This window comes from Macrobrachium rosenbergii, chromosome 1 (genome assembly GCF_040412425.1).
Source record: "Macrobrachium rosenbergii isolate ZJJX-2024 chromosome 1, ASM4041242v1, whole genome shotgun sequence".
Lineage (NCBI taxonomy): Eukaryota > Metazoa > Arthropoda > Malacostraca > Decapoda > Palaemonidae > Macrobrachium > Macrobrachium rosenbergii.
In genome coordinates, this window is record NC_089741.1 from 59,418,895 (window position 1) to 59,433,871 (window position 14,977).

General features: G+C 34.8%; 1 protein-coding gene across 1 annotated transcript in view; it reads right to left on the bottom strand.

Annotated features, from left to right (window-relative positions):
- LOC136838890 (dipeptidase 1-like) overlaps nucleotides 1–14,977 on the bottom strand; it is a 176,749-nt gene that overhangs the window by 54,652 nt on the left and 107,120 nt on the right. The window contains exon 3 of the mRNA XM_067104584.1: nucleotides 5,885–6,041. Coding sequence (XP_066960685.1) covers nucleotides 5,885–6,041 — 157 coding nt within the window. The remainder of the gene's footprint in view (nucleotides 1–5,884; nucleotides 6,042–14,977) is intronic.

The following is a 14,977-nucleotide window of genomic DNA, read 5'->3' on the forward strand; positions in this document are numbered from 1 at the left end:
CTTAATTCTAAGTTCAAACGCTGCATTCTCTATGCCCTAGAGTCCCTAACCACATTGATTCTTATAAGGATAAATGGGTACACATCATTAAGGGCCAGTTTCAGAATACTACTATCCAATTCAGGAACCGCGAGTCATCGTTTTTCTCAAATGTCAAATGGCGTTAGTTAAGGCGTTTACTCTTGACTTTTAAAGGCAAAGTCGCATCAGTCGGCCGGCCAGTGAAGAATTAGAGGAATTTATTTCTGGTGATAGAAATTCATTTCGCTATAATGTGGTTCGATTCCAATAAGCTATAGGTCCCGTTGCTAGGTAACCGGTGGTTCTTAGCCACGTAAAATAAATCAATCCTTCAGGCCCAGCCCCTAGGAGAGCTTTGTTAATCAGCTCAGTGGTCTGGTTAAACTAAGGCATACTTGACTTTACGCAGTCGAACGTCCGCCATCCCCCATTGACAGGGAAGTGGGGGGCGGAGATGGGGAGGCCAGGAAAGTGGGTTGAGGGAGGGATAAGGAGGGGTAGGGAGAGGGAGGGGGGGATGGGGATAAAGGACGTTCAAATGCATAGTTTGGCAACACCATGTAAGTCAAGAGTTGACGACTTAACTAAAACATTTGACAATGCACTATATTACCAAAAATTAGAGGGAAGTGTCTTGTACACTGTGTCAAAATACTATTTCGATCGCATAATTAGTTTGAAAGATATTTGAGAAAAACAATGACTCGCGGTCCCTGAAATGGAGAGTAAAATGGAAAAAATGCTGGAGGCAGAACTGCTAAAATAAAACTGCATGTGAACAACAAGTTATTCTAGATCCTGTAAATTAAAAATGGCAGATAAAGAGAATCGCCTGTGGACCGAATTAATACCAACAAGCGAGGCACCGGAAAATAACCGCAATTAAAAATAAAGCGATGGTAATCAACCCAGCTATACACCCAGAGAAATGTTTAATGTTTTACAGTGGGAGCAACGGAACGCAGGGCTAATTGCAGCAACTGTTTTTGGCCCCACGAAGTTTTGTGATGAATTCGAATTAGGGACATTTGAAGACTGACTTTTCTCCGGCGAGTTTGGTTCAAATATGGCCATTGTCTGCGTGAACTGTTCCGAAATGAAGGACTGTGGCACAGCTACGCCTGGTACAATATCTGAGTATGCCCCCTCTCTCTCTCTCTCTCTCTCTCTCTCTCTCTCTCTCTAACGCCTCGTAGAGGAAATGGTGGTTTGTACAACTCTTACCCAGGTCGAGCCATTTTCTATCCGGGAACGTGGAAGTAACGATAAACGCAAGTTTCTTAAAAATCCAGACGTGCTTATGTTGACTTGAGCAGAAACTACGTACCTGGCTGATATATGGCTGTTGTGGATGGCAGCCAGGGAAAAATGCACGCTGTCACATAAGAATTTGAAAATACGAGAACATAATTATCGCACAGTCTCTCTCTCTCTCTCTCTCTCTCTCTCTCTCTCTCTCTCTCTCATTTTAGCGAGTGCTTGCTAGTCCCTAGCAGCTTTACCTCTACAGAGGATCTAAGATTTCTAGGTTATGCGTCGATATTGTCTGGCGTTTGCTAATTCAGCCATCAATATATATATATATATATTATATATATATATATATATATATATATATATATATATACTGTATATATATATACTGTATATATATATATATATATATATATATATATATATATATATATATACTACTGTATATATATATATATATATATATATATATATATATATATATATATATATATATATATATATATATTTATATAAAATTTTTGTTACATACACTATGAAGTTTTCAATATTCAAAAGTATAAGTTCTTCCTGAGATAGTGAATTGAATATTTGTGGCTTAATTTTTGTAATAATATATATGTATATATGAGTGTATACACATTACACACATACACACACATACGTGTATGTATATATATATATATATATATATATATATATATATATATATATATATATATATATATATATATATATATATATATATATATATATATATATATATATATATATATATAGACGTTTCTGTCACACAGTTTCGTGGCTGAACCCCGTTGTAAATAATCTACATTAGCCGCTTCATACATAAAACACAGAAAGTTCAACAGCTGCGCATCGAACAACTTGCGCGCGCGCACACATACACCAAGCCATTCACCCTAATCTTGGAAGCACTCTCATTCTACCTGGATATAAAGTCCCCACTTCTGAATTAAACGCTCTTTTCCCCAACTTATCATCGCCCAATCTTCCTAAATAACAAAGCCATCTCAAAATATACTGATCCAACGTTTCGCCTACGCTAAATATTTACTGCTTCTGTGCATCTATAAACTTCTCGCTTTATCAATTCATACGCCACGTATACAGTATTACGGAAACTGTTCACATCAAGAGCCTCAGGCTTTTTTATTTATTCACATTCGACATCCACACATCCGTATTCATTTCCGTGAGTTACATACGCACGCATGCTCACACACACATTATATTTATATAATTTGCGTGTGTGTGTGTTTAAATACGGCACCATATTTACTATGGTCTCGCATAGTCTGCGTTCTGTTAACTTAGTATCTTCTCTGGAATGACGAATACTCGACAGCGGTCGAATAACAGAGTAAAAATCTCATGGCAGATAAGCAAATCTAAACATTTAGATACATCTTTTCAAGTAATCTTAATTTGCAGCAAAATATGGAATGACAATTTATCTCAGTAAATATCTACAAAGCGTCCGTAATTGAAGCTGGCTATACATGTACCCGACTGGCATCGGGTTTGTCAGGCCGGGACTAACTTGCTCTCCGGTCCGCTTGGGCATCACGTAAAATATTTCTGTATATTGTTAATTTTTTCATATCTCATCCAGTTGGAAAACTACTGTTATTCCACTTCCTTCCCAAATGCATATTGACTGAGATGTGGATGGCAAATGAAGCACCAATTATAATTGCTATTCGTTTACATATTGCTCGATATTTTGTAATAAGTCATATACAGACGTCTAATATCCTGGCACGTGAGTAACTTTTTTTGGAACAGCGACTGATTGTTCTACCACAACAAGTTAAGGTAGTTGCTCCGACTGTTAAAAACGGGCCCACGGGGCATTTACTGGGAAAAAATCCTAACCTGTCATTTCTTGACCTAACCTAATGTAGAATGCCATCCCCTACTAGAACCAATGGGAGGAGTTTCAAACATGACAATTTCTACATGATGTCGATGTCTCGATTGAGTTGTTCAACCTGGCGAGATGAATAACAATACAGAAATAGAATAAGCTATTAACAGAACGCTGTAAACTATTACCGTTATCTTTAATCCACATGCAAAGGAATGCCAGTGTCTCATGGTTTCCGATATGTAACAAAATTTTGCAACTTGCTTTCATTGCAAAGAATATACCCTGACCTATTATTCCTTAACATGGGCAAGGTCCTAAATGACCAGTGGGGCTTCTCCAGCCCTGAATCAATAAGTGACCTGGGGCTCTCATAAATGATTGTGTCAAAGAACGGTAACTTTACCCTAACCTAATATGGAGTCCACATCCTATCTGACCTGCACAACCCAAGCTGACTTCAGGCTAGGGGTCCTTCCTGCTACCCACCCTGACTTATATAATCATACCTAACAGCACCTTGATGAAATATGTTAAGCCCCGTTAGCATAGGCGTCGTCTCTATTGGAAATTACAGGGAAGATGGACGAGTTGCTTGTTATGGAGGACGAACTCTGAGGCTGGTGAAGTTGTACTGCTTGATTTTAAAGAAATAATGGCGGGTATTAACCTCTGAGTACTTAAACAAATACCTAGCAAGGTGCTGCTTCGAGTAATTAAAAGCCAATCCATGTCCGCCTGACTCACTCTTTTACACTAAGCCACAAACAGTCAATATCCGGAGTAGGCTACGTGGGCTGAGTCACTGGGATCTATAAAATGTAACGTTACGATAGTCGGTCCTCCCGCCACTGTAAATGACAGAACCTGGATCATTTATATATTCCATTAAATAGAAATTTAAGGCTCACTCTTTTTGTCGTTGAGAATCCACCGCAGGAACGACGAAAAACGTTTAGTAGTGCGCTCAGTGTCACCAAACAACGGCACTAACTGTTGAGCAAGTGCACTGCCGCAATCGCGTTTTCGACGTGCAGTGAAAGTTTCATCAATGTCCGAAATAAACTCTGCCAGTTAACACTAGGACAAAAAGGGGATGGGCGATTGTCAACAACAGTACAATGACAAACTTTTCTGAATTCAAGCGTCTGTGAAACAAAATTACCCACGGTTGTCAATACGCTGAGCCGATAACAGACCTGTTGAAGCCACTGCCACGGTAGCTACAGAACAAAATTTTGGTGTAATAAGAGTAAGAGAGTTGGTACGCCTTCAGCCATGTCTGCACGAAAACCCCACGGCTGATTACACCAGACTACGCGGCAATACACCCTGAACACATACACTTGATGGAAATAGATTCTTGACTTTTACGGATGACTTACTGATTAGTTACGGACGACTTACTGATCAGTCTCGCAAAGAAGCGTTGCGCAACGTACACACGCCCAATCCTCGACGGAACTGAGGTTGATGTTTAATTTGGTGGGTCCGAAACAGTTCACGCATAAAATTAGAACATAAACTTTAGGCCGAAGGCCAATTGCTGGGACCTATGAGGTCATTCAGCGCTGAAAGAGAAATAGAGAGTAAGAGAGGCTTTAAAGGTGTAACAGGAGGAAAACCTTGCAGTTGCACTAGGAAACAATTGTTAGGAGAGGATGGAAAGTAAGGTGGAAGAAAGATAATGTAAAATGAATGAAAGCGGTTGCAGTAAAGGGCCGAAGAGGCGCCACAAAGAACTTAAAGCAATGCCCGCAGAGCACCTACTGGGTCCAGGCATAAAAGGAATCAAATGATTGGTTAATTACCGAAAAAGGTTTGAGAATGAAGTCACCATTAGTTCATGGTAATATCGTAATTAACATCACATGAGAAGAAAGACAACCTAAAAATATTCACAAATAAATACGGCGACACATCACAAACAAGTTGTAATTGCTGTATTTTATCAACAGCTCGGTAACCACTCACTAAACTTGACCTATATGCACGAATTTCTCATTTCAAAAATTTCTTTGTAACTGTCAATTTTACAAACGCATCTACTGTAAAAGAACAAAGGACATCTTACAATAATTCTTTGACGAACTATATCAGAAAAGTATAATACACATATAATATATATGAAATTTTTATCTTGAAATTTTGTTTGTACTTATACTCTTATTCTGTATTTCGGTACATTTGTTTCATCTCCCCTCTAAGAATAAACACTTTTATTGCTCTCTTCACACAAGTGTATGTGTGTATATATGCATATATATATATATATATATATATATATATATATATATATATATATATATATATATATATATATATATATATATATATATATATATGTATGTATATATATATGTACATATGTATATATATATGTACATATATACATAATTTATATATATACATATATATATAAATATATTATTTTATGTATATATAGAGAACACATACATATATATATATATATATATATATATATATATATATATATATATATATATATGTATGTATGTATATATATATGTATATGTATATATATATGTACATATATATATTTATATATATACATATATATAAATATATTATTTTATGTATATATAGAGAACACATACAATATATATATATGTATATATACATATATATATATATATATATATATATATATATATATATATATATATATATATATATATATATATGTGATCAAAAACCAACCTGTGCTGCAACTTTGCCATGGCGAAGGCGCGGAAGGTCTGTGTGGGAGAAGGGCGAGTTCCTCCAAGGTCTTTCCTGTGTCAGGTCGGAAGAGAGATTGAAGGAGTAGAGTTTGTTGTGGAGGAACTTCCTCAGGTTCCAAGGCAGGTCGTTGTGGCTGTCGGAACACAGAGAGAAAATTATGAACGGTGAAAGATCGAATTCGATGTTTTGGAGAGAGATCTAATGATATTTTTAAGATGTACCCAAGAAACTTATTATTTCTATCATCATTATCAATGTTGTTGTTATTGTTGTTAATATCCATAATGTAACATTTCGGTGTTGCGGAACAACTCAGTAGGCTTCTATAGAAAAGATAACCCAAATGTTAACAAAAGAACAAAAATAATAGTAATACTAGACACATAATAAAAGCATACAAAGCATACGTGCATTTAATTACGAGATTAATAAATCAGTTAGTGAAACTTTGCTTATAACTTAAACGGGGTTTCAGGAGATTTAATTGCGCAATCATTATAAAGCACACAAAAAATTACAGACTAGTCAATAGTTGTTGAATGATACAATCATAAAGGAAGGTAAGGGAATGAAAAGAATACAACTGTGTATAATTATATATATATATATATATATATATATATATATATATATATATATACTGTATATATATAGTATATATAATGTATTTCTTCCATTCCTTTATATATATATACACACATATATATAATGTATTCCTTTCATTCCGTTGTATATATATGTATATATATACATATATATATATATATACACATAAATATTGTATTCCTTTCATTCCGTTATATATATATTATATATATTACATATATAAATATATATACATATATATATATAATATATATATATGTATATATATGTATGTATATATATATATATATATATATATATATACATACATGCATACATACACACACACACACACACACACACACACCTCACACTTAAGACATTAGACCGTCCGGAAAAAGTATGCGAAGGGTTGACCAAGCACCTTTGTGTTCAAGATGCCTCCGCTTGATCAATATTGTCTTCCTTTTCCTTCCGGCCTGTTGTCATTATGAGGCATACTCGTCGCAGATGTGTGTTGCCAATATATGTTTCATACATAGATATGTATAGTCCAAACAACAAAAATTCACTGTGTACAAAGTTGTTACTTTGAAAGACGGGTTCAATACTACGAAAGGTTCAAAAGAGGAGATTCTTCACTTCTAAGCTTCCAGAGGCGCGTCTGCCTCAATCTTCAAGGCCTCTGAAAGCTCGGAATTCAAGAAACTCCTCCTTCGACCCTTCTGCATTACTGAGGTCTTCTGTGGAAATAAATATATAAATAAATAAATATACACATACACACACACATATATAAAAGATATATATATAATACATACATATAGTAACAACTCAACTTAGCGGACGTCAGTGCTTCATAGCTACATTATTTTTGCAATGCTGCAATTTTAGAAGTAATGCATTTTTTAATATAAATCTCTTAAATTAGAAATTATTTGTAAATTACAGGTTAGTTTAGGTTCAGAGCTGTGCGGAACTGTTGTTAGCTGTAAGATATCTAGAAAATAATCAAGCGCAGTCCTTAATATAGGCTCTTTCCTATCTAAAAGACTTTGTTGCTTATCAAAAGGACAGGCCCTCAAAGCGTCTGTTCAGCTGAAGCGCTATTGTGTTTATATATATATATATATATATATATATATATATATATATATATATATATATATATCTAAAAAAGTGACCAGTAGATTCTATATATATATATATATATATATATATATATATATATATATATATATATATATATATATATATATATATATATATATAGTGTATATATATATATATATATATATATATATATATATATATATATATATATCTGATAAAAGTGACCATTAGATTCTATATATATATATATATATATATATATATATATATATATATAGTGTATATATATATATATATATATATATATATATATATATATAGAGAGAGAGAGAGAGAGAGAGAGAGAGAGAGAGAGAGAGAGAGAGAGAGCAGTCTTATTGTGACACCAATAAGTTTTTAAATAACAATAAATAAATCAATTAATCAGTCAATACATCTTCTCAGGCTGCACGTCCCACAGACCTCGACCTAACAAGGACGAGGTGACAAAGAATATTCCTTGATTTTGAAAAAATTAGATAGCGAGAATGATGACTGAAGAGAAGAAATGACATAAAAACCACTGACTGCCTGAAGAAGGAAAAAAAGAGCAGTAATAAATGAAAGAAAATGTTAGACCTGGAAAAGAAGAATTGACTAAAAATGACAAAAGGGGCAGTGCTCGAAAGCAAACTTGAAATTATCGCTTGCGTCGTCTGAGACTTGGTTTATGGCCGGAGGAGTCGGAAGCTACTGAGTGGTGTGAAGTAAATACGATGCACAGAATGGCGATCAGGGATAGGAATGTTGTGTGTGAGAAGTCTTATGACATGGAACGAGCATTTTAAGAAAAAGGATTATGATAGGAATGGAGACTTCAGGGGGAAGGATTAAGCAATGGAATGGAGATTTTTAGAGAAAGGATTGCGATATGGAAGGAGGATTTTGGAAAAAGGGATTAAGATATAAAATGGGGATTTTTGAGAGAAGATTCAGTTATAGAATGGGGATTCTTGTAAAAGGACTATGATACTGATTGGATATTTTGGGAAAAGGGATTAGACCACTGAATGAGAATTGTTGGAGAAAGGCTTCTTATATGGAATGAGTTCTATTTTATTATTTTTTTTTTTTTGGAAAAGGGATTGAAATATCCAATGGGGATTTTTAGAGTTAGAGAAGTAAGACATGAGGTGAGGATTTGGTAAATAAGGATTACGATATGGATTGGAGATTTTACGGAAAACGATAAAGAGGATAAAGATGTGGAATGAGAAATGTATGATAAGGATTTAGACGTTGAATCAGGATCTTTTGGAAAAGGGCTACGATGTGGAATGAAGATCTCAGAAAAAAGAATTAAGATTTGGAGTGTAATTTTTGAGAATAAAAAAAATCAGATATTTCATGGGATGAAAGATTTATAAGTGAAAAAAGGATTTTGGAATAACAGATCAAGACATGAACTGAGAACTTTGGTTAACAGGACTGGAATAAGGACTGAGATTTTGAAAACATGCATAACATATGTAATAATGAGTTTTGAAAATTTAGATAAGTAATGGGGCTTGAATATGCAATGGAAATTTACGAAAGAAGGATTAAGGTATAGAAAGGGGATTTTGAGAAAAAGGTTTAAAATATATAATGTGGATTGTGGGACAAGGATTGAGATAAGGAACAGATATTTTCGGAAAAATTATATCTATCTATCTATCTATCTATCTATCTATACACACATATTTATAGATATATGTATATATATATATATATATATATATATATATATATATATATATATATATATATATATATATATATATATTAAGAAGATGAACATAGATAGCATGAGGATTTTGGAGAAAGGATAAAGATGCGGGATGGGGATTTTAGCAAAAATTAAGATGCATACTGAGGATTTGTGGTAAGAAAATCAATGTCGAAAGGTGATCTATGGAATTGGGATTTTGTGAAAAAGGACTAATATATTGAATGGGGGTTTAAGGAACACGAGCTAAGATGTGCTATGCGGAAACTGGGGAAAAAGATCAAGATACGAAGAGATTTTGAAAAGGTGTATTAAGATAAAGGATGGGATATTTAGAAAAAAGATAACGATATGAAATGGATCAAGAATAACAGTGCTACAATATGGGATATGAGTTTTGAGCGCAAGGGCCAACACTGGAATGGAGATTTTTTTTAAATGGGATTGAGATAAGGAATTAAGATTTAAGGAAATAGACTAAGATATAAGATAGGAATTTTATGGAAAAAGTAAGATATCGAAAGGATTTTCTAATAAAAAAAAAAGTGATGCAGCTAAATAATGGAAATTTTGAGGCTGATGGGAGGAAAAAGCACATCAAAATTCTGTTAAATTTTTAGTTTTTTTTTTTTATGTTTTCTAGTTTGTTATTCACTCCTGACTTTTTCATTATGTTATTTCCTATATATGAATAAGACATAATTGAATCGCTCGGAAAAAGTAAAAAATTAAAAAATTATACACTTTTGGGAGATTATGCAAAAATAATTGGTGTAAATGTAAAAATAAACTTGGAAAAATTATTAGTAATATTCTTATCAAATGAATTTTCAATTAAATTTTTCAAGAAAAGTGTAATTAATTTTTTAAGAATGTATACCTTCTCGAACATGGAAATGTTACTTTTTTGGGAAAATATAAAGCACTTTTAATAAAAGCAAATATCAAATAATGAAAAGTATAAACATTTGGAAAAATTACAAACTTAACATTTCAAAAACTAAAAAAAATAAAAAATAAAAGATTTGGAAAAGTATAGAGAAATAAGAAGTTCGGCAATAGTCCCTAAAATGAAAGCTGTACAAGAGAGGTAAAATGGTGCTAACGTGAATAAAAGCTTTCTTACAGCTCTCCTGTTATCGCAAGTTCCTCGAGACCTGTGTTTGCTCGCGGAGCTATTGCGCTCTCCTTCGTTCTCTTATTTTTTTATATGAATATCTTTACTGTACCTGCAGTTTTCTATGTTTGTTTGTTTCTCGTTATTTCGTTTTGACTTTTTTCAAATCCTAGCATTCTTGTTTGCGGCAACTGTTAGTAAGTTAATGGCGCCTTTAACCCTTTTTTTATGTGAATATTTGCAGATTTGATTTAAGCAACAATAAAATCTTTTCCATTCCTCATCAACAACTGGCCACAGGCCTGTTTCTAGCGATATCCCAGATTACGAGCAGGGAGGTATACAGAGCCCGTTGTCTACCCGAAAGTAAGTAAACTCACCTTCAGGAGGAAAAGAGTGAAAGTAGTGAAATCAGGGTGCACGAGGAAGAGCATTTCAGATCCACTTACACACACACGTATATATATATATATGTGTGTGTGTATATATAAAAATTTTATATATATATACTTATATATATATATATATATATATATATATATATATATATATATATATATATATATATATATATATATATATATATATATATATATATATATACACACACATCGTCTGTGACGTACCCAATCATGTTATTCTTCAGGAAGGTTCTCTTTGTTCATTTTCTTAATCTATGGAAACATAAGATTTTCCTCTATTTGTTTACTTCCTTATTTTTATCAGTATTGAAAGCTACCTGACTATAAAGCATATTTATAACCTGATCCTTTTTTTCCCTTCCGTTTCTGTTTTTTTTTCGGTTAAAAAAGGACCACCAACTTACCGGAAAGGTTATGAGATTTAAATACATAGTTAGTATTTTGTATATGTTTTCTTCACGCACCTTGCAAATTTTCTTATTTGTCTCTCTGTTGAACAGTTATTGTAACTGGATCCGTACCAATAAACTAACAACAAATACAAAACAGTCACCATATAGCCAGCAAATGATAAAAAATAAACAAAAGCCATTTACTGGTCTTCATTTTCTTTGTTCCTTCCTAAACGCTCTGCATTTTTCGTCCTATTTGTTCTTCGTCTTGCCAGCAAGAACAACAGCAAGATGAACAGATAACAAAAGCAGAGAACTGCTTACCCCGCCAGGCATCCCACAGAGCTGCAAGGCGCAAATGGACCAAAGTTTAGGGCCATGGAAAGGCTTTTATGGTCCGAACGCCATTCCTGTCTTATGGTCCTGAATTCGGTCTTTCCTCAGAAAAATACCTGGTTAACATAGGGCCAGAATTCTTCTCTAAACTCTCTTCTCTTCCTTTTACTATTGTCGCAAATACATAAAAAAGTGTACCAGGGTGTCATAAAAGATCATGATCATGTTGGTAGGCGATTGAATTCATTTAGATCTTGCATACCTGGTGAAATATGTATATATATGTATGTATATATATATATATATATATATATATATATATATATATATATATATATATATATATATATGTGTGTGTGTGTGTGTGTGTGTGTGTGTGTATGTATAATATAAAACACAAACACACATACACATATATATATATATATACTTGGGCATCATATCTTAATATAACTATCCTACCCTTATCTATCATATGGGCACTGTAACCTTCCCTATCAAGCTGACGCCATAACATTACCTGTCACGCAAGTGAACACCAGTAAATATAATGATGAATCACATCTGGTGTTATCAGAAAAAGAAAGTTTTTCCGATGATTATACTGAATGTTTTTGTAATGACCTTTAAAAGGTATTATAGAACTCATATGCTAGAGAGAGAGAGAGAGAGAGAGAGAGAGAGAGAGAGAGAGAGAGAGAGAGAGAGAGAGAGAGAGAGATTTGTAATGTTAAGAATATGATTAAATAAGCAAATTTCTCTTGCATTCCAGGTATTCGTTAATTCCAAACTTTAATGGCCTGGATCGATTCTCAATGCTATGAAAAACGCAAAGCGAATGAGAAAGAGAGAGAGAGAAAGAGAGACTGACACTTCTATAAATATGAGACTGCAAATGCAGCTGACATAGTTGAACAGTTTGTAAACTCAGCTCTTCATGTGAATGGGTTTGGGGCGTTGAGAGGATTATGGCTCACTACAGTGAAATTTGCGTGGTACGAACGATTTAGAGGGTTCCTTGCTGCAGCCCTTCGGAGAATAAAACAGAATACAGGATTTAGGCCAAAGACAAATCGCTGGAACCAATGAGGTCATTCAGCGGTGAAATGGAATTGAGCAGTAAAAAGTTTTCAACCTCGCTGTTGCACAATGATTCAATTATTAGGAGAGGTTGGTAAGGAAGATGGAAGAAAGAGAATGTGAACGGAGGTACAGTAAAAACATTCTAAAGGGTGGCAACTAGGGGCCGAAGGGACGCTGCAAAGAACCTTAAGTAATGCCTGCAGTGCATCGCACGAGGTGCACTGATGGCACTGTCCCTCTACGGACGCAACTCTTCGGCCCCCAGCTGCAGTGCTTCCTGCCTTTTGCTTTTCTTCCCATTCTTTTGGTCATCTCCCCGCTCGGCTGTCCAGCTTCTTTCAGTTTGGAATTTTCCCGTTTTCACCTCTCACGAAAGAACAGGTCCTTAATTAAGGTGAGACCTCTGGATCTTAAAAGGTGATCTGTGGTCTCGTTGAATTCGTTACTACTACTACTACTTCTAACAATAACAATAATAATACTAATCTATAATAATAATATCCGAGTGGATCTTGTTTGTCCTCCCCCGAGTGACAGAAGGGGGGACATGATACAGCCACCCACCCCTGCAAACCGGTTTGTCTGCCCCGGATGGGGGCGGGCTAGGTAGGGGAACGGGAGTGTAGGGGAGGCATCCACCCTCGTCCTGCAAACCTGTTTGTCCGCCCCGAGTGGTGCGGGGTAGGTAGGGAATCGTGAGGGTAGGGAAGACAGCAGCACCGAGCCCCAGCGCGCATAGCGCGCGCCAAGCTCGTAATAATGATAAAAATAATAATTCCCTCACAAGATGAACTGAAATTCCAACATAAAACAATGACGTACAATTTGCTTAACAATAAAAAAGTAGTATAAAAAAAAAGTATTATAATTCAGTGATACCCCTTTTCAATGAAGAACTGGGCTCATTATCTCGGCCGCTGTTATCGTCTCCTGTTATCATCACGTCGTGAAATTTCCACCGCACGACCGGAATCCTTATCGCCTTCCACTTAAAGAATTACAGCGGCTTAAGAGTGCCAATGACATTCCATACGATTTGGTATCTAGTGCACTCGACTCTTAATTAAAAGGGGTAAGGTATATTTCACCTGTGGCCTTCCACCTGCTAAATCCTCCTTATCATTTCACCTGCGCTTTCTCTTCGTTTCTTCGTCGTTTTGTCATTTTCTTTTTATTCTCGCCTAGATATCATGCTAATTGTATATTTTGATATTTCATTCCTTAAATTCTTCTTGACTGCAGATTTTGTCCTTCCTCCTTCTTCATCCCTTCCTCCTTCTCTCGCTCTTCTTTTTCCTCTCCTTCCTCTCCTGTGAACGTCTTGCAGATTGCAGATTTTAATGAATGCCAGACCCCAAGACTCCGACTCTAGAGGAATGAAAAAAGAGCCATCATCTTTTTTTTTTTTTGCAACAGACGATGACGTTAACACGTCTCTTTGAAATGTTGGAATATTGGAAGATGATTCCGACTGTGCGTCATCGCTTCTCTCGCACCATTTTATATCTAAGAATTGAGCTGGATCTCTCTCTCTCTCTCTCTCTCTCTCTCTCTCTCTCTCTCCTCTCTCTCTCTCTCTCTCTCTCTCTCAGATGAGCCTAATGTAGGACTTCTTTTCTTATGATTATTTTGGTATGCATGGAAAGTTAGTTTGATTTTCTGTAATTCGTATTGTTTTTGACATAGTAGTTTCATATTTTATGTTACCTATTTCTATGTAATGTCACCCTCTTTTGGTAAGATCTAGTCCTGGTTTTCTGTATGTAGGAAAATATCTTCATGTCTTTTACTTCACAGATGTGGTTTCATACGAGCTTCCCTGTACGTCTTTCCTTTTCAGACGAAAAAGAAATTTTTTCATTCAAAACACCTCTGCATTCATGTGCACCGTTTGACATTTTTGAAGACTCTATGCTTGATTTACTTTTAACGAGACTGACCTTTGTTTGAGCTTCCATTTCTTTGCTTTCATATTAATAAAAATGACAGTATCTCTTCTTATTACTGAATTCCTTTGCTTCATCTGCATCTCTTACATTCATTTCGCTGTTTGTGTAGTTTAACTGGATCGCTGAATCATTTTTGGACTTTCTGACGCTTGTCTGGAAATATTTGTTCTTTTGTCTTAGGTGGAAATAACAGCAGGACAAAGTCAAAGATGTTGGACAGTTGTGCAGGGAGAGACCAAAGAAAACATGTGAAAGTAAAAGACAGACAGCAACATAGAAACACTGAAACATTTTATTACATATTAAATTCTGCTGAAGCAGCATT